At 42.8% G+C, this 24,503-nt stretch overlaps 1 protein-coding gene across 6 annotated transcripts in view; it reads right to left on the reverse strand.

Annotated features, from left to right (window-relative positions):
• The window catches only part of mpp7a (MAGUK p55 scaffold protein 7a), a 147,675-nt gene that overhangs the window by 105,029 nt on the left and 18,143 nt on the right, over positions 1-24,503 (reverse strand). For 5 of the 6 annotated variants that reach the window (XM_061064133.1, XM_061064136.1, XM_061064132.1 and 2 more), the window contains one exon: positions 3,989-4,157. In XM_061064133.1, coding sequence (XP_060920116.1) covers positions 3,989-4,025 — 37 coding nt within the window. In that variant the 5' untranslated portion in view covers positions 4,026-4,157. Of the gene's footprint in view, positions 1-3,988; positions 4,158-12,657; positions 12,791-24,503 lie in introns of those variants that run through there. The other variant, XM_061064135.1, reaches the window with a different exon arrangement.

Genomic DNA, 24,503 nt, shown 5'->3' on the forward strand with positions numbered 1-24,503 from the left:
TGTGTGTGTATGTGTGTGTGTGTGGTGAGGGCGGTGTTGAAGAGCGAGCACATGGCAGCACCGCTAAAGAACTGAAGGTACTGGCAGGATATTGTAATTTGTCTGTAATTATTGGCAGCAAACACATATGCAGTAGATATTCCTTGTCTCTGTGGATTTATGCTGCTCTGCTGAGGTGTCGCTGCCTTCATGCCAAATCTGCAGAATTACTGAGAGGGTTGTTCTGTTCTGTTGCTGTTGTGGACAAACTCTGACTGAAAGTACACGTCGTCACATCTAGTTTAAATTCTCTGCATGGACCCATACACTCCTCCATGACATCCAAGAAAGCTTACCACTCTGACAAATAGGTGCCTATTGTTCCCAATAAGCATATGTAACCGCCCACTAATGCCTATAAAAGGGCATGAGTGCAGGGCCCTGCAGAAACACATGCTGATAGCAAAAAATAAGGTTGTGGAGATGCCTATCGGAGGGATGAAAAAGGCGCTGCCTGACTCCTAATGGAGCAGAGACGTTACCAGTTGTGAAGTGGAGGTACTCCTGCAGGAGGTCAGCAGCAAACAAACTGTTTGATTCATCAGTGTGAGTAATGGTTACAAAAGGAACACACACAAAAAGACGCATGGGATGGAATGAACATCATCATTGTAGCCCGTGTGAACTGAAGTGTCATGTGTAGCATTTCATGTAAACTCCTATAATATTATACAACTGTAGATTTAAATTAAATGGAATAACCGGTCTTTTTGCCTGAGCTGGTCAGCACTCAAAAGTTTGTACGAGTGCTCCTGAGTTTAAGTAAATTCTGACCTTACGTAAGAACAAATCACACATTGAGAAAACACTGGTAAATCCTAGTATCATCTGCAGAATGTGTAGGCGCAGGATCAAATGGTACCAGAAGTGTTCTTGTATCCATTTGTAGTGCGAGTGTAACTGTCCACATTTCCACAGGCATTGGCTGTATGCAGAGTATGTTGACTGCAAAAGAGGTAGAAGGCTGAATCCCAAAAGTCCTTCAATCAATTAAGACACTACACTAAAAGAGAAGGTAAATATCTTACTCTTTGTTATTTATCATAGCAATAGTCCAATGAGTTATAAATTATGTCTTTCTACTGGGGATGTATCGATATAATCACTTCATGATATGATACCATTTGACAAACAAGCTTTTATTTTGAAAGGATACAAAAGGTACGTCTAAAATATTGCAAAGTTAAAGGAGTAAATGAAAACATGTTTGTCATCTGTGAATACATTCCCCCCCGACTAAAAAATGATACACGGGTCGGCTTTAATTAAAATAGTATAAAATAGCAGTACAACAGGGAATCAAAATAATCGTGGAGAGAATTAAATAGAGGAAAACAGTTTCATCAATATTGAATTTTGCTTTCAACTCGACGATCATTCCTTCTCATAGTTTCAGTGAGCTGGTTCTATATTTTTACACTGAAAAAAATAAAAGAGATTAAGGGTAGTTTAATCGACTGACTCGTCCAAGCAAGAGCAGATGCAGCTGAATGGTTTCTCTATTGTAGCGTGCAAAATACGACAGATTTTCCGCCATCATCCTGATTGAGCCTCGTCCATAAACTAAACGGCATTATAACGATACTAAGGGTAACCCTCGCTGAATTCTGTGCAAACTTTTGGTACAATGCCGGGCAACCGGGTTGCCAGGAAGACCACAGCAGGTTTTAGTGATTTCAGCAGGCCTGCAGATCAGTGACCATCATGTTTCACCTGCACACACAGCTTCACAGGACCATCACTTGGGAAGCAGAGGAGATGGGCCGGAGGAATCTTTACGTGTTTTATTTGGAAACGTGAGCCCTCGCCGGTAATTGCCTAAAATGACTCTAATCGTAATTGACGGTCTGGCTTTCTACTTTGTCTGCACGAATTTCCAGGATGACGGGGGCTACGGTAACTCTGTTAAAAGTCTGGACGCAGAATCGCACACACTCTTTATCCATTAGAGCGGGACTTAATGTCTGTCCTCCTTTTGTCCTTTTGCTATCCTGCTCTAGCTGGGTCAAGCCCTCTGGTGTGAGTGAGTGTGTACATGTGTGTGTGTGTGTGTATGCTTGAGCGTGTGAGTGTGTGTGTGCTTGTGATGATGACGTAGTCAGCCATTAAGTCAGTCTGAGAGGACGATAGTGTTCCTGAGGGGAGAGGTGGTGATTTCTGGCAGCTGTCTCGGCGTTGACAAGCTTGACGTGCTCCTCACACTCTTATCCCCCCACACACACACACACACACACACACACACACACACACACACACACACACACACACACACACACACACACACACACACACACACACACACACACACACACACACACACACACACACACACACACACACACACACACACACACACACACACACACACACACACACACACACACACACACACACACACACACACACACACACACACACACACACACACACACACACACACACACACACACACACACACCTCAGTAAAGAGTAGAGGGAACAAAAGACACAATATTTTGATATTGTTTTGCTTTCTTTTTCTAACTGTATATTACTCAATAAATACTTACGATCGATGTAATAATATTCACTCAGTGGGGTACAAATTAATTAAAACATTGTCTATTTTAATTCCAGTTTGAATCATCTCAAGTTTAGGAAGGTACGTCTCAAAAAATCTGCCTTGTAACTGAGGATTTTTTCTAAAATGAAATGTGTGTACTGCTTTGAGTTGTGGGCAAACTTCAAATACACATTCTCTTCTTCTGCCTGAGCTCCTGTGTTTCGATGACATGCCCACATCACCTCCAAAGAACTCATTGGAGACATCTGGCGCCCCAGTTGTGCGCCCCTCTGCTTTACTTCTCTCTGCTCGCCCCTGATGCTACCGCTGATGTTTTGAGGCCCAGGTAGTATCTTTCCTCTTTGACCAACATAGTAGTAGTAGTGGCTCCTTACTATGTGATGTGTACATGGTGTTGAACATGGTGTCAAAAGAAATGCAGGTAAAGACGATGTCTTCATCTGTCAAACTGAAGAAGACGTCAAAATACCTGAATGTCCTGACCTCGAGTTGTCTGATTGTTATATTGGGAAATATCAAGAAAGTTTTATAGTGCTAACCTGTGGTCAAACTACAAGGAAGGAGATACATCAAGTAGCTTATCATAATGTTTAAAGATGAATCATTTAACTATCTAAATGGTCCAGTTCAAGTGTTATTGCTTGTTTGTTGCAGCAGGAAACTTGAAATACTCTCTGTTTATCAAAACTAGGTTTGTTTACTCTGCCAATGCCAGCACCAGAAAACATGACACAGTAAGACCACAATACATTTTTCTATTTCTTATACTGGTGCTTAAAGGCTTTATATGCGATTCAATATGCAACTCACGGTGCATTGTTGTGTTAGCATGCTAATGCTAGCGATCTTTATTATGCTCGTATCTTCACACTGCATGTAAATTTACCTGAAATGAGCGTGATCTAGAAACACAGTTAAGCAGTGAGTACAGTATGTTATTCTTCTTTTCTCTAGTCCCTCAATTAAACAACTTTTATACTCGAGGGGAGGAGTCAACCGCCGTCCGGGCGATGTAAACAAAGTGAAGATAGGACTCTGAAAACTCTGAAAACATCACAGACAGTGGGACTCGGGTGTTACACCCATTGTAGACAGTCATGACTCACAGAGTTATTTTCAGAGGATATACTTGATTTATATTACATTTAAGTGTGAAAAATGGCATATAAAGCTTTTAAGTTTGTAGTTTCCATGTTATTTATTCCCTTCGTCATGGACACTGACTCTAAAATAAAGTTTGCAGCAACATAGATTGATTATGGACGGTAAAATATGTATCAAAGAACACAAATACTTTTTGTAATACTTGCTGGAAGACCCACATTTTACGAGTGTATTTTACTGGTTTTGTATTTCAGGTTGTGTTTTTGGCTGAGGGGTCCGTACCTGGCTCGTGGCCGGCTCCAGTGGCCAGGGCAGGCATGGCTCCTGCCGGCTGCTTCCTGGTTCCCCTCGGGCTGTGGAAAATGGCAGTGGGGCGTCAGAGTATAGCTCCTCGGGTAGCTCCTCCGCAGGGACTGGCTGAGTGTGAGGACAGGCTTTATGCCATGGAGCCCTGCAGAGAGAAGAAGATTTTAGAGCCTACCTGTCAAATGGCAGAACAGCCGCATGCACGTGTGTGTCAGTCAGATCCTGTGTTGTGAGTGTGTGTGTTAGCGGCCTGTCGTCATGGAAATGGATATCAGCCATACTCACACATGCATGCGATTGTGTGCAGGTGAGCCAACGATTGACAGAGAATGAGTCACTGACTGTGTGTGACTCTGGGTGTTTACAACCCAACACTTTTTCCCTAAGCTGCTGAACATCCTGCTTTGTGCATGAGCCAACATAACCTCACCTGCAGTACACACACACACGCAGAGACACACACAGCTATCCCACACTTTTATTCATCGTCCAGCGGAAATGAGGGAAACTTTATCGGCGCAGGGTAAGTGAGCAGAGCAAATGAAACAGACCTGTGAGAAATCAAACAGGCGTGGAAAAGCATCGCTTCGTAAATAACGGCGCTCATCTGGAAAGCCAGATACAGCAGGATCAGGACGAGAGGGGATGTCCGATACAACTCCAAAGTCTGTGGCTCATTGAAATCTGCCCCCGCGCTCACAGTAGTGTACAATAAACTCCTGCTGCACCACAACACAGAAAGCAGAAACACTTATTTGGACCAAAGAAGCCAGATTTAAGCCAGTCAGAGTGGCAGCCTTAAGATGACCTGAGACTTCACAGATATGAGGATATTTTGGATGAACTATTAATAGATCGGACCTTATTTTAAACAATATTGTAGACTTATTTCCAAATTAAAATAAGCAGATTTGGCATTAAGACACGCCTTTAGTATCTAAAAATCAATTTTGAACATCTAATTCACTAAGTAAGAATCTTTTTAGATTGAGCAGAAAAAAAAAGATGAGATAATAATCACATACTATGATTTCAGAACGTACTACATGAATACAGTATGCACTGCTCTTGTCAACAACCACTGTATGTTCTGCCAATGACAGTGGCAAGTGAGCTATAATCTGTATACGACTGAGAGATCCCAGTTAAGGCCTTCTGCACCAGCCGCTAACCACGTCACAGACTCCTCTGCACTGTTACCTAAACTGGAGAGCCTCAGGGTGCTGTTAGTGGTCCACTCACTGTGTGACATTTTGTCTCTCCCATGTTGATAAGCAGTGTGAAACAAGCCGTGGCTGGACACGCGGTTACACCTTCATGCTTCCAGTTCATTGGGACCCCCGTCGATGGCTGGGTGGTGTAGGATGCACAGTCTTGAAATACTGTGACTCATGTCCATCCTAACCAGCCAAACCGGTCTGGAAATTCATTTCAAGTGATTTTTTCGCAATGCATTACTCACTCAGCCCCCACAATGACAGCTGCAAAAAAGTAATCATTTCCTGGCTTATTGCACTTCATGTGTGTACAAACACACATACGGAGGTTGAGACTCAGACCTGCCAAGACAGCAGCCCACGTAGCAAAAAGGCTACCACGCCTGTCTGACATAAACTGTGATGTGATGTCTTGCAGACCCTCAGGTAGAGCCTTGTGGTAAAAGCATCTGAGACAATAGGGTCCAGAGGACGCCTGAGCAGGTAAGCAAACTGTTGAGAGCATATCAGAAAGAGATTTTTTGGATTGAGATGTACAAAATGTGGTGCATTCATCAAACAGCACTAAAGAAAGGATCGATTTTCCAACGAGAGGAGATCTGGGAGACAAATTCTTAAATCCTGCCAGCATGTCACGCCAGCGCCAATTTGTGCGCCAGATTCTTCCATCGTTTGCATGACTTTTGCATGTGCATTGAAGACAAATGAGAAACCTGCTGAAATCTGAGTTCAGCGCTGTTCAACCCTTTGCATATTTCAATAAAATGGGTTAAGAGGAGCAGCAGAGAAGGGCAGTGGCGCCGCGAGCACTGACCACAAAATCTCTCCAGCAGGCCGGTTTGAACAGGGGACCAAAACCTTACAGCCACTGAGCTTATGCCAAGTGAACTGACCCATGCTAAATCAGTTCAGTGTTTCACAGAGCACGGTTTTGTCATAAGACTGTGTGATTAGAATGACAGACTTAAGAAAAGACAAGGGACATGAAGAAGGTATGCTGAGCAGCAATATCAGTCGTTTTGCCTTTTGTTGAATCCAAAGGGGAATGACAAGATATTCCCCAATCTGAGGAAGGATCCATCTTTCCATTTGAGGGGCCTTCTGAGGGCCAGGATGCATGTCGCAGAGCTGGGAACACCTGGGACTCTTTTTAAAAGTGACCCAAAAGGATCGTAATAGACAGACTTGAAGAAACATTCCTCACTGTCAGAATGCTCTCACTGCGTCTCTCTTCAGATCACACGAGATCAGATGGTCATGGAGGGTAGCTGAGGGACAGTGGACGAGATGGGATATGCCTAATTGCAATCCTCTTTGTAACCCTACTGAGACAACTTAACTTAATATGGTTCTGCCACCCTCTAGTGGGAACTTTCCCTACTGCACCACAAAGAGCTGTATGGATGGACGTCAGGAGACACTGTCTGCGTCTGCTTGGTCTTGTTCTGAGTGTGAAACCTGAGGTCGAATCAGTATTTAAAGAGAAAATATCTCAGGGTGATGGATTGATAGGTTAAAGGATAGAAATGGGGAGGGGTAGAAGACTGTTATTCTTCTTTACTTTTCAAAAACAAGCCTGTCCAGCAGGTGGGGTGAAACACGGGTGGAGTCGTCTGACTCTCAGCTGGGTGTCAGCGAGAGAAATCTGACGGGAATGACTGACAGTGACAACACCTTAAGACCTGATTTTTCTGATGGTCTGTCAACAAACTGGAAGTATACTTGGAGTTTCAAATATCTAGATACAGTCAGGAGTGTCTATCTAAAAATGGTTCAAATCTCCACCTCTCCAAACCAAAACACAAACTGATGATTTCAAGCAGCACAAATAGCAATTAGTTAAAATGTAGTGTTCCCCACTGTACTTTTAAAAGACAACCAAGCTGCTGTTTGCATGTTTACAGGCTAATGTCTTGGTTTTTAGGCCAGGGTACATTTAGTTTTCTTCAGGTTTTTTTTCCTCAGAGTCACATTGATCTCCTCCAAACTAAAAAAAGATAAGATAAGCACTTTCAAATTCAAAGTCAGCTTCTCTCAGATGTTTATCTGAGGGTTTAGCACTTAGCACAGGGAGCAAGCCAGGCTATTGCTAATTTGGTTTAACTATACAAATAACCAACCTAATGAATGTCAAGCTGACAAACTGTAACTTAAATGTGCGCTAGGTAAAACTCAAATACACTGACATCCAAATATGGTGTTGCCAACAATAAAATAAAAAACGATAAATCAATGAGGGATTTTGTTTTGAACAGCCAAGTTTTGAATTTGGTAAGGCCATGTATTTCAGTCTTCTGCCAAACTCCTTCCATAACGTTGGACCGGACAGGACACATAACAGATGGCCAATTGGCAACAAGATCGTGATCAGCAAAAGAAAAAGCGGTAAAGACATGTTATCCTCTGAAGCATTCACACAGTTGGAAATAAATGTTCTTCATTCATGCTGCCTCCATCTGTCCTGCACAGTAAGTACCAAAACAGGACCTGCCAGAGGTCCATTCTGCCACTCAGCAGCACTTAAAACCTCCCTAAAGTGCTGGAGGGGTGTTGGATTTAATTGTCCTGGATTGTCATACATCAGGTGACAGGAAGGCCAGCTGCCGGTCGTGTTTTACTGGGCCACCAAGAATGACACTGATCAGCATGCTGGACGACTATCCAGAGTCACCACTGTCACACCTGATCTGGTTACAGCTCAAAGGACCAGTTTGACCCAAAGCTATCCGCCATCTTCAACGTCTGCTGCTCCACTCCCAACTAATGAGTTAATCTGGACCGGTCCTCCATTCAGGAGACGAGAGAAGATCCATTTGGCAGTACGTTTAACACCTGCTCAGGTTTCCATTTCTTGCCTGTTTATAGCAATAATGATCAGCGTAGGTCCTGGACTTATCATAAGCTGTTTTCTCATGAGAACTCCGGTCCTTGAATCAGGTCCGGACTTACTAGTCCATAGTTGACCTTTCACTCACTATGGGAGAGTGATATCCACTGATGCATTCTAACTAGTGTAAACTGTGGAGAGACGATATCCTCTTCATCAATGCTCCATCTTTTTGGACTTATCCACTGAATAAACAAAAGCAATGAAGATGAATACGAACGCAGAAAGGGTAGCAGCAGCATTATCAGTGTCGTCAACCAGGCTCCTCTTAAGCAGTGAATGTGCTGGCCAATAACCTGGTCTATTCATGCATTGGCTCAATCTGACATTGCATGACTTTTGTAGAAGGGAAATGGAGAAAAGTGACAAAGTGAAGTGACTTTCATGTCAAGTTTGACTCATTTCCACATTTTCTTTCTTACATACAGCCCAACAAGTTCAGGAGTACAGAGCATATGTGAAAGGGGCAATAGTCTTTAGTAACACTGAAACCAGACTTTTTTCCCCCCAATACCAGCTTTAAAAGATTCTTTCTAATCTCAAACTGTGGCACGTGGATACTCGCAAAATCTCTCAGAACTCACACTAAATGTTAGATTTAAATAAGGTAGTGTCTGACCAACCATAAAATAAGCAAACATGTATTGCCGGTTTCAACAACTTCATAAACGATGTACTCACACCCGACCAAATGCAACAGGAGTAACAGATTTACAAAGGCAGAATCTGGGAAATAAAACATACTTTGCAAAAAAAAGCATCCTGAATTTGCAACTCCAACTATAAACTTCCATACTTCCATCCAATGTTCATTCAATGACTCGGCGAGCAGCCTTTTAGTTGCTGAGTCATTAAACGCTGAGTGTTTGATTAACAGCTGCTCATCAAAGGTTAAGCCATCATGTGAGTTCATGTGTGCTTAAATAAAAGTGATTGTGTGCTTTCTTCTTGCAAGAGAGACAAAGAGAGGGAGGTGCACTGTCATGTGGGTTTAAAAGAAATATACAATATTTGTTCCTTTTACGGAAAACTACTTCAGGCCCCACTGGTGAGCTCGGGCTTTAAGGTATTGGTATGGGGTAGCAGCGAAGACAGATTGGATGTAAAATCAATTTGTATTTCAGCTTCTCTACATCATATTGGCTTGTAGGAACCACAAAGTGCAGAGTCAGACAGACAGAAGTAGATAGAGTTACAGCCACATGCACACAACCATACATGACACCATCAGAAGAGTATAATTGCAGCGTATCCAGCTGTGGTAAAGAAGAACATTCATATACACACAGGCACACACGGTGGAGCTACTCGTCAATGGGCTGTGCATAATTGCAGTGTATTAAACTGTGGTCGGGGGAATATTCACCCAAATGACATTTTAAGATTGTAAAACTGTTTCAAGAGAAAAAGAGATAGTCTAAATGCCAGCGCCTCATAGGGCAGGCAGCCGTTTGCTTTTTCGGTTTCTTCTGTGGAAAGAACACTTTGTGGAATAATGTCTTTCTCCTGCATTCGGGCAGCGCTGCCAAATGTCACCACGTCGATTCCTATTAAACGCTGAGCGGGTGATGCTGGTGGGATAGAGTTGTGTTTTTCAGGCGTGTGCCATACATCTTCTCGTTAATAGACGTTAGCTTTATGAGGGATTGTGGCTGCTTAAATTAAGACTGAATGGGACCTGGCAGGGCTGATGGTCCTGGACTGACTGAGTGAGCTGGAGGAGGGAGGAGGAGGAGGAAGAGGAGAAGAAGAGAGGGAGAGAGGGAGGAGGAGGAGAAGAAGGAGAGAGGGAGGAGGGGGAGGAGAGAGGGAGGAGGAGAAGAAGGAGAGAGGGAGGAGGAGGAGAGAGGGAGGAGGAGAAGAAGGAGAGAGGGAGGAGGAGGAGAAGAAGGAGAGAGGGAGGAGGAGGAGGAGAAGGAGAGAGGGAGGAGGAGGAGGAGGAGGAGAGAGGGAGGAGGAGAAGAAGGAGAGAGGGAGGAGGAGGAGAGAGGGAGGAGGAGGAGAAGGAGGAGAGAGGGAGGAGGAGGAGGAGGAGAGAGGGAGGAGGAGGAGAAGAAGGAGAGAGGTAGGAGGAGGAGGAGGAGAGAGGGAGGAGGAGGAGAAGGAGGAGAGAGGGAGGAGGAGAAGAAGGAGAGAGGGAGGAGGAGGAGAGAGGGAGGAGGAGGAGAAGAAGGAGAGAGGGAGGAGGAGGAGGAGGAGAAGGAGGAGGAGGAGAGAGGGAGGAGGAGAAGGAGGAGGAGAGAGGGAGGAGGAGGAGAAGGAGGAGGAGAGAGGGAGGAGGAGGAGGAGAAGGAGGAGGAGAGAGGGAGGAGGAGGAGAAGGAGGAGAGAGGGAGGAGGAGAAGAAGGAGAGAGGGAGGAGGAGGAGGAAGAGGAGAAGGAGGAGGAGAAGGATGAGGAGGAGAGAGGGAGGAGGAGGAGATGCATGCAACCAAAAAGCATATGGAAAGAGATGAGGGGAGAGAATGTGGAATAATAATGAGAAATGGTCATTTCAACTAGAATGGCTTCATCCAGAGTGAGAGGTTAACACAGAAATGGGAAAGGTGAGCCCTCTTCTCTTGGTCTCAGGTGGGATTTTTTCAACAGTTAAGAATATCTGAAACATATTGCTCATAAGTTACAAGTCTTTCCATATAAAATACATCTGCTTGTGTGTATTGACATCAGTGTTCTAACCACATACACACATGCACATCCACATTTGAGTTCAGATGAAACTGTCATGCGGCATGAAGACATTCTCCCTCTTTCTGCAGCCTCAACACACATGCTAACTGGAGGTTTTTGTAACTGAACTTTAATAAAAACATTTTATAGAGATCTGTCTTATTTACAAGAGAAATGGAAAGATGTTTCAGGGATCACTGACATGGAAGAATATGAGTCACGGCACTCAAAGAAAATCAAAGATGACACTCTGGGAGTCTCCAGTGTAGCAGAGATTTATAACAGAGAAGTACAATGAATGTCTGCTGGATGTGTCAAAGGCTTGATGCCTGGGCTATCTCCAGATTCTTACATCTTCAGCTTAGCTGCATGGTTTTCTCTTATGATGAGTTTATAACATTGAGGCTAGTTTGGCATCATTTACTTTCTGTGTAATATTTTAAAGGAGGGTCTCTTAAACTTGAGCTCTACTTAAGCATAAAACAGGGTCTACTGTATATGACTACAAAGTATAAATGAGATTGAAGGTGCAATAACATTGTGCAATACTCACAAGTTCTATGTCAATCTGCTGTCCTTAATGTTTTACTTAAGACTTGTGTCTTTTACTGCTTTTAATGCTGCCGTACCTTATTGCAGGCAATCTTTTGTTTTTAACATTTGCTTCTGAATAAATCAGAAAAACTGTTTTTCTCCACTAAATTGTCACTTATTAATCTGAGAGTAGCTGGTAGTTAGCTTTAGCTTCTCCTGACTGCATCAAAATGGTGTGAAAGCATCAACATTATACACAGGCTTCTGTACGACCGGTCAAATGTACACAGGCTGAGTGAGAAAACTTTTCTCGACTACATTAAAATAGTTTTTTACTTGTTGCAATAATTCAGACTTTCGCAGTGTGTTTTTCGCGAATGCTCACTATTAATTGCCAGCACTAGTTCAAAGAAATGAATGGGACAGCTCAAGTCGATAGCTTCAGCCGGCAGCCATGAGACACACAAGAAGGCCAGCGACATATTCCTGCCGGTCAAATGTATCTGATCGAAACAGTCCAATTAAAACTGTTTGTCTTTGTGCCACTGACAGGCTCAGATTGTTATTCAAAGTGTCTTCAAAAAAGATATAGAGATCCTTTTATCTTATTTTGTCAAACAGGAAACAGCTTGTACATCGTTCTCTTTCCAGACACCAGACTCCATTACAGAAACAGACGTTTTTACAAAAACACAGGAGTTGCTGGTCCACCGCTCAGAATTTTAAAATTAAGAGTTTGTGTTTTTCTGAGACCTTTAAAACATAAACCAGTCCAGACAGCGGTGGAGCATCAACTCCTGCATCCTGTGAGGTTAAATGTCTGTTTATGTCAACGGAGTGTGGAGGCTTTGATAGATTTATCAAAGACCTTTTCTGGTTCAAAGAAGCATCCTAACTTGACAAAAGGGTCTATTTATTGTTGTGTTTGTTGACAGACAGCTTTAATAAAACCTTGGCCCGTCAGATGCTACAAGAATAATAAAGTGGAATTGCCATGGAAAAAATATGATAAAGGAACAAGAACATATATCAAGTAGTTAGATATTTACAAAATATTGAAAACAGGAGAATTCCCCTGTTAGTTTTTCCTTTAAATATCAACTAGAGAAAACTCAAAATATGGAAAAATATCCAACTTTAACACTTCTGACTCGGAGAAAGGGAGAGTTAAAGTCACTTTGTCCCTGTGATCACAGAGAGATTGATGCACAGACAATAGAGAAAACAATCTGTTAAAGTAAAAGTATGAGAGAGCGAAGGAGATAAGATCTGATCTGACAAAATGAGGAAGAAACACAAACGTATAGTCCCACAGGTACAATCAGGAAAAGGACTTACCAGGACGGTTGTCTTCCTGCCAAAGCGACACAGTTTCACTCACAGCAGCAGCAGCAGCGGGCACTCCCACTACACTACCACAGAGCACAACCAAATCCTCCCATACAGGAAGACAGCCGCCCACCAGGTGTTTGGCCTCACCTGAACAGACCTGAAACTCGAGTTTCTCTTCCTCCCTACAGGCTCACAGAGCTCCACCTTCCCTCTTCTTTTTTTTTCACACAACACTACACTACTACTGTAAACAAAAGAAAGAGTGCAAACCTGTGTGACCATGGGAGATCACTTTTTTAACGGTTCAGGATTTCAAAGTATTTCTTCCTCCTCAGATGTTGATGTTGGAAACTGCTCTGTATGTGTTGGCTCTATCTTACACTGGGACGTGACACCTTTGCTGATCATGCACAACTACCATGCACTTATTAAACAGGTTGCACAATCAATGGTTGAATGATGTGAAATTTACAACTTTGCCAGGGTATTCTTTAAATGCGTGGTATTCACTCCTTGAAGTGTTGCACTATTTGTTCAAGGTGGGATTTGAAAAAAGAGAAAGATATAGTAAAGTGTTGTACATGTGAAGTTTCTCATAGTATAGCACTTAAACCATATATCATGCTTCTTACAGTACTTTAAGTGAAATGCACATTCAAACTGTAGTGACAGCAATTCACCACTAGATGGAGCAATCGGCTCACTAAATAGCTCCAGTCTCAACACTGTGTGAAAAAGGAACTCTTCTGCAAACTGTGTTTTTCTGTGTCCTCATCATGAACTCGGACGTGCCTCAGGGTGCCAGTAAAGATGGGCACCAGTAACCCCATACACCACCTGCACCCCCCTCATTATCACTCATTCTAAAGACATGGCATGCAGTCTCAGCAGTCTGGTTTTAAGTTTTTGTTTAGTTCAAGCTGAGCGATATAATAAAGTCAAATAATCATGGTGTTTATTTGTCATATCAACACTTTCCATGGTTACCTAAATTCATAAAGCTGGTATTGAACATGCTGTTTTACCTTACTGTTATAACAGGCTCTTGTAAAGAGCAGAGCTATCTTTTTTTTCAAGATTTTAATTTGTCTTTATTTGATTGGACAGCAGATAGAGTAGGAAATCGGTATAGAGAGAGAGAGAGAGAGGGGGGGGGGGGGGGAATGACATGCAGGAAAGAAGCTGCAGGTCGGACTTGAACCCGGGGCCGCACATCATCGTCACAAATTTGTTTGAAAATTTGGATTTACGTTTTTCTTAACATAAATATTTATAAGAATCAAACACCTTTAAAAAATACTTGGTACTTGGATACCAAGTTGTTTAAAATGATACAAACTCCAGGGGTACAGATGGCCTAGTGGTTAGGTCGTGTCCCATGTAAGGAGACATTAGTCCTCAAGTGGGCGGCAAGGGTTCAAGTCCAACCTACGGCTTCTTTCCTGCATGTCATACCCCACTCTTCTTCTCTTTTCCCAATGTCCTACTCTAACCACTGTCTTATCAAATATAGGCAAAAAAGCCCCGAAAACTGTTAGCTCCCTACTTAGCAAAAAAATATGCATTTACTAAACGTCCACTTTCAGGATTTAACCTACATTGAAGATGTCCCAGACACGTTGGTAGTTTGGATTGACTTAAAATAGTAAATGCATTTAAATGAATTAATAATCATCATTACTTTCTGACCTATATTATACTTTCTATCTTTCTTATCTTAACACGTCTTTGTCCTCCTCCTGTCTCTGCTCTCAGGTTCCCATGCCGACACAACAGCTCTTTGTCTCTCCCTGACCCGTTAACAGTGAGAGGAGACCCCGGTCACTGTTGGTCTCCACACACATTCCTCCTCCGTCACACACACACACACACACACACACACACACACACACACACACACACACACACACACACACACACACACACACACACACACACACACACACACACACACACACACACACACACACACACACACACACACACACACACACACACACACACACACACACACACACACACACACACACACACACACACACACACACACACACACACACACACACACACACACACACACACACACACACACACACACACACACACACACACACACACACACACACACACACACACACACACACACACACACACACACACACACACACACACACACACACACACACACACACACACACACACACACACACACACACACACACACACACACACACAGCATGCAGGGTCACTGTGGTATTGTTAATTAACCCTGGACATGAAATGGCTGAATTAATTATCCTATAAACTCAAGAGGGAGGAGGATAACAAAAGGGAGGATGGACAGACTGCAGAGAACACACTCTGCTTAATCAGAAAATATCATTGGTGTGAGTGCTTTATTGCTTTATTTAAGCTCTGCAGGAGCTCACAAATATGAATTCAATCACACGGCCGGAGATGCCACTGCATTTATCCTCCACACAAGCATTATATATATATTCACTTTGACTCCTCGCTGGCGTCCTCTGACCTTATTATACGATGACCAATTGTCTTACGAGTGATTTCAGCTGCAAATAGCTCCTGTAATGAGAGGCACAAAGAGAACAGCAGGTAGCCGTAAGCCTTACTAATCTGGAAGGCCTTCTAAATGCCAGCGATGCAGAGTAACCTACATCCTCACCCGCCATGACTCGAGTGAATCACTCTACCTGGAGTGATCTGACTCAGGGGTGAAGAAGAGAGAGAGAGGCGCACACGCACAGAAAAGGGAAGGAGACAGATGGACGGTTGGGATCAAACAGATAAGAACGAACGCAGTGACGTAACAGAGGTCAACGAGGCAAAGCAGGGTATGCACGCTTCTCCGTCATGTTAACACACGCATGTACACCTCCACTGGGTGTTTTAGAGGACATGTTACCAGAGCTCTTAAGTCGAAAGAGACCCTACAGACAGATGCATCATTTATAAAAACGGCTGGAAGGATGCAGTGAGAGAGGAGAGGGAGTAGGAAAAGGCAAAGAAAAAGAAAAAAAAAAAGGAAAATAAAAGTTTGCAAGGTGGGTAAAAGTAGGAAAACTGACAGAGAGGAGAAAATAAAGGAAGGACATCCCGACATCCATCAGACCATCTCAAATCCCTGAACTAAACAAGCGACTTTAAATGCTATCTGGTCCACTTGAGACCCAAAATAACTTAAGTCATCACGCTAAAAAAATAATCCCTAACACTCCCGGCCGTTTGTGTTAAACTGAAGGCTTGAGGCATAAAAGTGGTCACATCACGACAACCTCTTAATACAGCATCCCAGACTGATAATCTAATAGAATTTAGACGATCATATCAGCTGATTTATCTAAAGCTGTTTCAAACATGTCCTCCTAAAAAATGTATTATAAAACATTTTTAGGATAGCCGGCCCCTGAAATGTTCCAGTGCCGGGTGTTATGCACATAAGTTTTCCATGTTGGGGAGAGGAAGGTAGGGGGTCTGAGGAGGCAGGACATGACGTTAAACGTAAGCTACAGTTGTAATGTGTGCAAGATATCCAAGATGGTGGGTTAAATGGTGAATGGACTTGAGCTTGTGTTGCACTTTTCTAGTCTTCTGACTACTCAAAGTACTTTTACTCTGCAGGTCACACCTACACATTCACACACTGATGGTAGAGGTTTCTATATTAAGAGTCCGTCATTAACTAATCCCATTCATACACATTTTTATGCCGCCAATGGAGCAAGGGGAGCAACTTGGGGTTAAGTGTCTTGCCCAAGGACACATCGGACATGTTGCTGAAGGAGCTGGAGATCGAATCCCCGACCTTCTACGTTTAGAGACGACCGACTCTACCAACTGAGTCACAGCAGTCCAAAAAAAGCAGAGTATGATCCTATGATGAAAGTTTTTTTCCTTTCAATGTTATCATATGTGTAATTGTATGTATCTGTAGTATCAATAAAGAGTTTTAAAAAAAGATTCTAGTGAGCATAAAGCGTCTTCATTATGTGCACTAATATCGAACAGGTCGGGCACTAGTCACAGGATATAGACGTTATCACCCCTGCACACTCGCTGGCAGTAAATTTTATCGGGTCACCGTCGACTGAACAATCACTTCTTGTGAAATCTTTACTTGGGGGCTGGGTGGAAAAATTCTGGATGAAGTCAAGGTGATAAAACTCAGCCGGATTTGTTCACATTTGCAGCTCACCAAAGCCCATTTTGGAAAATGTCAGTAGATTTGTGTTTGTGTGAAAAGGCTATACACTAAAGTTTCAAAGTTTGTTTTGCAGGCCTTGTCCTGAGTTCTACTTGGTCTCAGGCAGGGATCTGGTCCGGGCTAAATCAGACATCCGGTTAGGTTACCCCCAATGAAGAGCCAAATATACATGCTATCAGGCTCAGGAGATGGAAAGATAAACATTACAGTGATAGTTTCAGACATGAACCACTAACACAGCTCCAGTTATACTCACTTATTCTGATGTCTAAATTAATTCTGCAACAGTAAAAGCAGTCAGGGTTCAGTCCAAGAAGAGCCAGGCGGTGTTATCAGTCAATGAAACATTCAACTGAATTAAAAACTGTAAAACACAACTACCACCACCTTACCCTTTTGATTTTAAAACAACAGCGAGGTGACTTTCTGGAAAGGCTATAAACTATTCAAGACTCAAACACACAAGTCAATTTAAAATATTTTATAATTGACCTGTTATATAACTACAGTCCATTAACTACAGTCCATTTATTATGGTGTCGTATTTGGGATGCTACCAAAACCTCTCTGGCTGCAAAAAGCTCCATAAAAAGATACTGAATCGTAACCTAACAGTTGCTTTTTTGATGAAGAAAATTAAAACACCTCAAAATGTTCTCCTCCACAGCCATGACGTCAACCTGTCTTTGTCTTTTTACCTGCAGCACACACAGGGGTTCCACCAACACTGAGGCTTTTTCTTTTGACCTTTGGCAGCGCTGTCACAGCCTCACAGGCGCTCCTGCTTGTAGCATACAGCTAGCAATCAACCTAAAGCAAATCAAGTGTGAAGAAATTCCCAGGATTTATCTCCTTCTGCAAAAGGAAACACAACTTCACTAGAATATAGCCAATGTGATGCTTTCTTATTTAAACTAGCAACAATTGTTGAGCCTTTTTGCTTGCAACATGAGAAGGTCAGGACACCTCTGGTCATTTTTTTTTACAATCTAACAAGAAACTTTAGACATTAAAATTCAGTAAGAAGTAAAAGATGACACCAGAGCAGGCTGTCACCTTCATTATTAAGCTAATAAAGTGAATAAAGATTACATACATACACATTGCCACATGAACTGTCTTCCTGCATAAAACCCCTCTGAAATGTGATTGGGCAATACTACTGTGACCCGAAACAGACCCAAAGATCTCGTCCCTCGCCTCAGATTGTACATTCACATGTTAATATGTTTCTATAGATTATCGAGAGAATTCTGACCTGACCTTTATGTTTTGGAAAACAAGATGCAACCCTTCCCTCCAGCTGTGACACAAAAAGCATCACTTGTAGAGGCTGATAATCCTGGTGCTAAGCTGCTTATGATAGAAAACAAACAATTACTAGATGGCTCCCAGATGGTGGTGTGTGGGATCATGTTTGCTAGAAACTGGATATCAGAGGGATAAAAAAACCTCCCGGCAGCGACGTTTGGTTCATTCAAAACAGTACAGAGGCTGGACTTTCTATACTTGATGAAGCAAATATCTAAACTGGGGAGAAGCATTTGTCTGATTAAGCTGCATGATTCCAAAACCATTTTTTTGTACATGGACTTCAGGGGATACCCTACTGGTTTTTCTCCCATCATTTGAATCATCAGTCATCTGAAACATTCTCCAGGATTTTACCTGGCTAAACTATCCTCATATATCTCCTCATCTCAAAAAGCTGCTCACAAAGTGAGGGTGCCCAGCTTGTATCTATTGGCAGGGATTAGTATTACCTGGGGACCTCTGGTAATTTGGGAATTCCCTCCCAACGTCAGTGGGGTGCATTCTCACGGGATGTAATTGACTCCTATTTACTGACTGATTGAAAATGTTGAGGCGCTGCATGACAACTGCCTCCTCTCAAATCTTATTCCACTGACAAAACTCTGAGCCGGCTTCAGCCACACGTTTAGGTCAAATGCATCAGAGAGTAGGGCTGGGTAACATATTGAGTTTTTAAGATATATCGATATATTTTCAAACAAGATATAGGGTAAGACAATATCGTTAATATGGATATAGTTTATGTTTCATTAAAATAACGGTCACCTTTTTCTCATCTCAATGATGATGACTGTCTGTCCCTCTTAACCCTGCTCCTCCTCCTCTCTCTCTCTTTTATTGTATTTAAGGAACATTTTTATTTTATCATATTACTTTTTAAATTCACAAACAGGTAGTTTATTTTCCATGTGTTTTCACTGTTAATAAAATACATATCGATATATATCGAGTATCACCATTCAGCTAATCAATATCAAGATATGAGTTTTGGTCCACATCGTCCAGCCCTATCAGAGAGACGAGGAAAGCTGTAATCATGGAGCCGCTTTCCAGTGGAGAGAAAAAAAAATGAATCACAAGCTCCTCGAAAACAGGATGGAACTAATTTCAGACCAACAAAAACAAGTGTTCAATACCACATTTAACATCCAGTAAAGACGTCCGTCTTCCTCACGACCACCCATTGGAGCCACTTCCTCTATATAACAAGTCACCACACACAGCGCACACAAACACAGGTGTAAATCAGCAGAGGTGACAGCTCTCACGTCCACACTGTTAGTCACTGTGGCAGAAGAATTCCAAACCACTGAGCATCCTCAATGCTGCCTTGTCCTCAATCACACTCCTCTGAGCCTCCACACAGTGACCCATCACAGTGAAGGCCTCTGAAGAAAACAGAGGGGGAAGGTTGAACTGATGTTTCTGCTCATGGAGAGTCCTTGTTAAAAAAAAAAAGACACCAACAGTGATCCAAAAAAAAGTGAAAAGATGGAGATACTCTTTACGTTTGGAGAGTCAAGGTTAACCATTTCCCATCAGATCAAACTGATTGTTTGACTACAACTGTCACACAAATGACAGAAAATTGAAAGTGCACATTTAGCATTCAAGACTTAATAGTAGACCCTAATATGGTCTGTCTCTCAAACAATATGTTCGCAGTAAAGCACTGACCATACACAGTCCAGACAGCTTTAACCTGGTGTCCTCGTCTCGACCTCTCTGTGGGCCTGAAAGGTCACCACGCTCCTTGCAGCTGTCCTCACACGGCTTGACCCGCTCACACATTGTTCTCAAATTAACCTGCACACATCAAAATGGTCTTTGTTTCCTGGCAACAATATGAAAAACAAAAACAGTCCTATATTAAAGTAGATCGGTAGTAGTGTAGGGAGACGAACAAACTCTGGTTCTGGTTTAAACATGACAGACATTTGTGGCTTGGTTGATTTATTGTCTCTTCCTGCACATGTGACTAATGTTTGGAGTCCAAGCATCTTTTTTTTTCTCCTTCAACACCACCAGATAAACCACTTCGTCCCCTCTTCTTCACGTGTCCACTGCCCTCTCTCTGTAGACATATGATCCCCCAGAGAGTAATGAAGCAAGTCCTTGAGGTGACCCAGACCTGACCCTGACCCTGACCAGGACACACAGGACAGAGAGACAGATGGGCTGCAGCACCCGGCAGCTGAGCCCCACACTGAGCCTGATGACTCCAGGGAAGCTCAAGTGCATGCAGATACAACCTGCACAGTCAGCAAAATCACTTGGCAGATACTCCGTCATAAATAAATGAAAGCTTCAAAAAACCTACAGGTAAATGTATTTTATAGGGATGTAAGAAAGATTTAAACAAAGTCTTATATATATTATATTGCAGTGTTTCCCCTACCATTATATTAGGGGGCGGCTAGATAGAGTCGGAAATCAGGGAAAGAAGTCATTTAAGGATACCTTTCCGATAGAAAAGGACAGCTGTCATTAAAAGTAACTCATGAACACCAAGATTCCTTCAAGTGTCGGCATGTCCCCAACCCCCCCAACGCTTTAAACCTAGGGGAAACACTGTATTGTGTTAACAAGAAAACACGTGCTGACTTGGCAGATAACATCGAGCGTACTCTACAGCAAAGGCCGCCCTTTTGATTTTCTTAAAAGTCCTGACATAAAAAAACAATGACACACCTACAGCACGGCGTAAATTAATTTAAACAAACAGAGGCTTGTGGTTAGAAAACAAAACAAAAAACTGCACATTCTTTCTATCCTACTTTGCAATAAACAATGTCTATTTGAACTTAATCACATTAAAGTTGAAAGCAATGATAATCCTTGGACAGCCTATCACACATTTGAAATATCGGCAAGTCACAACTGTATTCATTCTGCTGGCATGCCAAACTTTCATCCTATCAAAGTCCCTTAACAGTACTGTTTAAAGATCTTTGTTGATTAAACTAATAAATGATTAAACTTGAAGAAGTAGATTAATCATTAGACTTTTGGATGTTATCTCTGAAACATTGGAGTACGCCCACGATATGCCGTAGCCTGCGGTAGCACAGTAGTGCTAAGGTGCTAATGTTTATGCTACCCTCGGACGGAGCCAGTGGCTGCATTCCCAATATGGTAAAAGAGGCGGGACATTTCCAAGAACCGTGCTGAGCAACTGACCAATAACGACAGAGCGGATCGGCAGACCAATCAGAGCAGACTTGGCCCACGTGGGGTCTAACAGTGGGGGCTCAGCAGAGTGTAGCTGACAGACTCAGAGCGTAGAGGGAGCAAGGAGGAGCAGTACATGAAAACAGACACTTTTTTCAGACTTTATCTATTGTGAACGTACAAAAGTAGGTACATAGATTAAATATACAAACCCCAAAAAGGGCAGAATATGGGCTCTTTAATCAGTATCACTCTCTCAATTTTCTTCAGGCCCTGTTTATTTTCAGAATATTCATAAAACTGGCAGCCATATTTAAATCTGTGTTGGCATTATTTCCTAATAAATCGTCCTGATAAATGTATCCCTTAAATACATTAAAGGTCGATATTGAAGGAGTCACAGGTGCGAGTAACATGACTTTTTGATTAGCATGCTTTGACAACCGCACAAGCGCACTCTACATGTGTTATTACTCTTATTACTTCATCACATGAAACTGTACACTGGAGCAGCCGTGACACACGAGAGGGTCCGTCTGTAGAGTATGAATGCATGTCGTGTGTAAAACACCATCATTATCAATTTATGCTGACAGGGAATGAGGAGGGAGAGGGTGTGAACTTCAGTCCACTGAGAGCGACGCTGACAAGTAAGAGCAGTCAGAGTATCTGTTAATAGCACCATAGAGCTCGACGTTGTACCTGTGAGGACATGCTGCATGGAGACCTGCAGGATGATTACTTAACACCTTCTCTCTGAGGCCTGGGATCATTTTCACCATCGCATTCCATCAGTCAACATGAAGCTGCTGCAGACACAGTCTCTTTCTAATTGTAGCTCTCTTTCTAATACGTAGCATGTTTGCGCTTATTTAAATATTAAACTTAAACGATGGGGCCGTTTATATCATTAGACAGTACAAAGTAAGCGTGTCTGAGGCAACAAAAAAGTGATAATATCTCTGATTTATTTCACACCAGATGGAGAAAGTGTGATGGGGTGAGAGCAGTGAGTGTGTGGGGCAGCTTTTCTGGTAGCAGATGCTGCATTTAAGCTGCTCCTCTGGGTACAACCAGACAACTGTCAGCCAGGCTGTGACGGCCAGCACATCACCAGACTGTCACCAGAGCTACAGAGTAGCTTTGCATGATTTGCAGGTCAAAAAAACTCTGTATTTATCTGATACTGGCGTCAGTAAAAACCCTCATTTCAGCCTATGTCTGAAATGCTGCTGTCTCTTTAAGACCCCCCTCCCCACGTGCTCACTTTCTTCTGATCTGCTCTCTGGAGTCTTCTGGAGGGCAGTACGCTGCAGGGCTGCCAGGGGAGGGCTGATGTTTAGTGGTGGGAGAAAGGAGCCTATGTAAGAGGTTTCAACAGCTTATGTAGAGGCTTGAAGTTGTCTTGTGAAATTCTTGGTTTCATATCGAGGAACTACCCCTCGATTTGCAGAACCAGAGTTCCTGCTCCAGTTCAGTTTTAGTGGTAATCCTAAATCCATCCATTTTCTTTCACATATCCGAGGTCAGGTAGCGCCGGCAAAAAGGCAAAGTTCCAGTAAGTCGACCCAGACTTCCCTCTCCCATAGCATCAACGTTCCCCAGCACCTCCTCCTGGGGGATTCCGAGGCGTTCCCAGGCCAGATGGGATATATAATCCCTCCAGCAAGATCTGGGTCTACCCCGGAGTCTCCTCCCAGGTTATCGTGCAAATGTCCAATCTTGCATTCCTATAGTTAAAGTATGAAAGTGTGTCCGCTTGTGTCTTGAAGTTATTTTTTATGGAAATTAAACCTTTGTTGTAGACATGACAATTTCTCTAGATGTTAAATCCCCAAAAATTCAAGTTGTGCTTATGGCTGTGATGGAGCAGAAACAGGAAGTGATGCAGACACACTTATCGTAAAACTGCTTTATGCTTTTACACGTCCTGCAACTGATTACAATAAATTCCCCCACCCATCCTTCGACTGGCAGAAATGTGCATAGAAATGTGTGTGTGTGTGTGTGTGTGTGTGTGTGTGTGTGTGTGTGTGTATGTGTGTGTGTGTGTGAGTATGATAATCCTTTCAGCACATCACATTGTCAAGATTGTATTATCCCAGAGAGGATATTGACACAATCACATCGGCCTGTGAGCAGATGGGACGCATCAAAAATCAATCCTGACAAATTAGAGTCATAACATCTACACAGACGGGCGGCCTGACCTTGAATACAGAAAATTACAAGACTGCAAGATAGCATTTTCCACAGCAGAGCTGAGTCACACATACAGGCTGTCAGATTGAAAGTATCATCACAGTCATCCCTCTGACACATTGACAGCAACCATGATGTAGTGTCAGCGATCAGAACCTCCCAAACACAGGTCAGCCTGCAGCCCAGTACTGTGTGAGTACTGGGCTGTGAGTCGCTCACCCTGATCTATGCACTCACTGCAGCTTCTTTCAAAGAAATAAAAGTCTGTGATTTATTCCGCCGCCTAAAGTTTGGGTTGAGTTTATAAGCTTGAAGAGGAAGGGAGAGACCATGTGTGCTCCAGCAGTGCGTAATGAGTCCCAGGTTATGTCCTCCTAATTAAAGGGGCAGAGAAGCCGACACGCAGGGCTCTTTAGAGTCTGAGGAGCTTCAGAGTCAGGTTGCAGGGTAAAGGGGGTGGGGCTTAAATGAGATAGGGGGTTGATGGTAGTGCTGCGACTCTGAACGTGCACTCCTTAGATAAGTCTCAAACAGAAACTCTACACGCTCAGAGCCTGTCAGAACAAGAAAAGATGGATTATTATAACGTGATCTGAACATCTCATTTAATCCGTTTGATTTCATACTCAAGATCAGACCAGAGGTATCGGTCCATGTTGCATCACATCAGTACGTGTCTGTTTCTGCAGAATTTAGATGGAAGATGTAAAAATCAATTCATAATCTCTTTTTTTTTTTTTAAGCAGAGTAACGTAGCTTTAGGATGGTCGTGTAAGAACAGGCCTGTGTGCAGCAGGTTAGAATGGCTCTAAAGTGTTGTAGAATAATTTGTAGTGTCTGCTGTGGAAGAAGAAAAGAACACTCTGAATGTTGGAATAAAAGACGTGATATTTGTTACACAGCTCAAATTCAACATGGGAAGTATTTTGCATTTCACTACAAA

The sequence above is a fragment of the Labrus mixtus genome, chromosome 19 (genome assembly GCF_963584025.1).
Source record: "Labrus mixtus chromosome 19, fLabMix1.1, whole genome shotgun sequence".
In the NCBI taxonomy this organism is placed as follows: domain Eukaryota; kingdom Metazoa; phylum Chordata; class Actinopteri; order Labriformes; family Labridae; genus Labrus; species Labrus mixtus.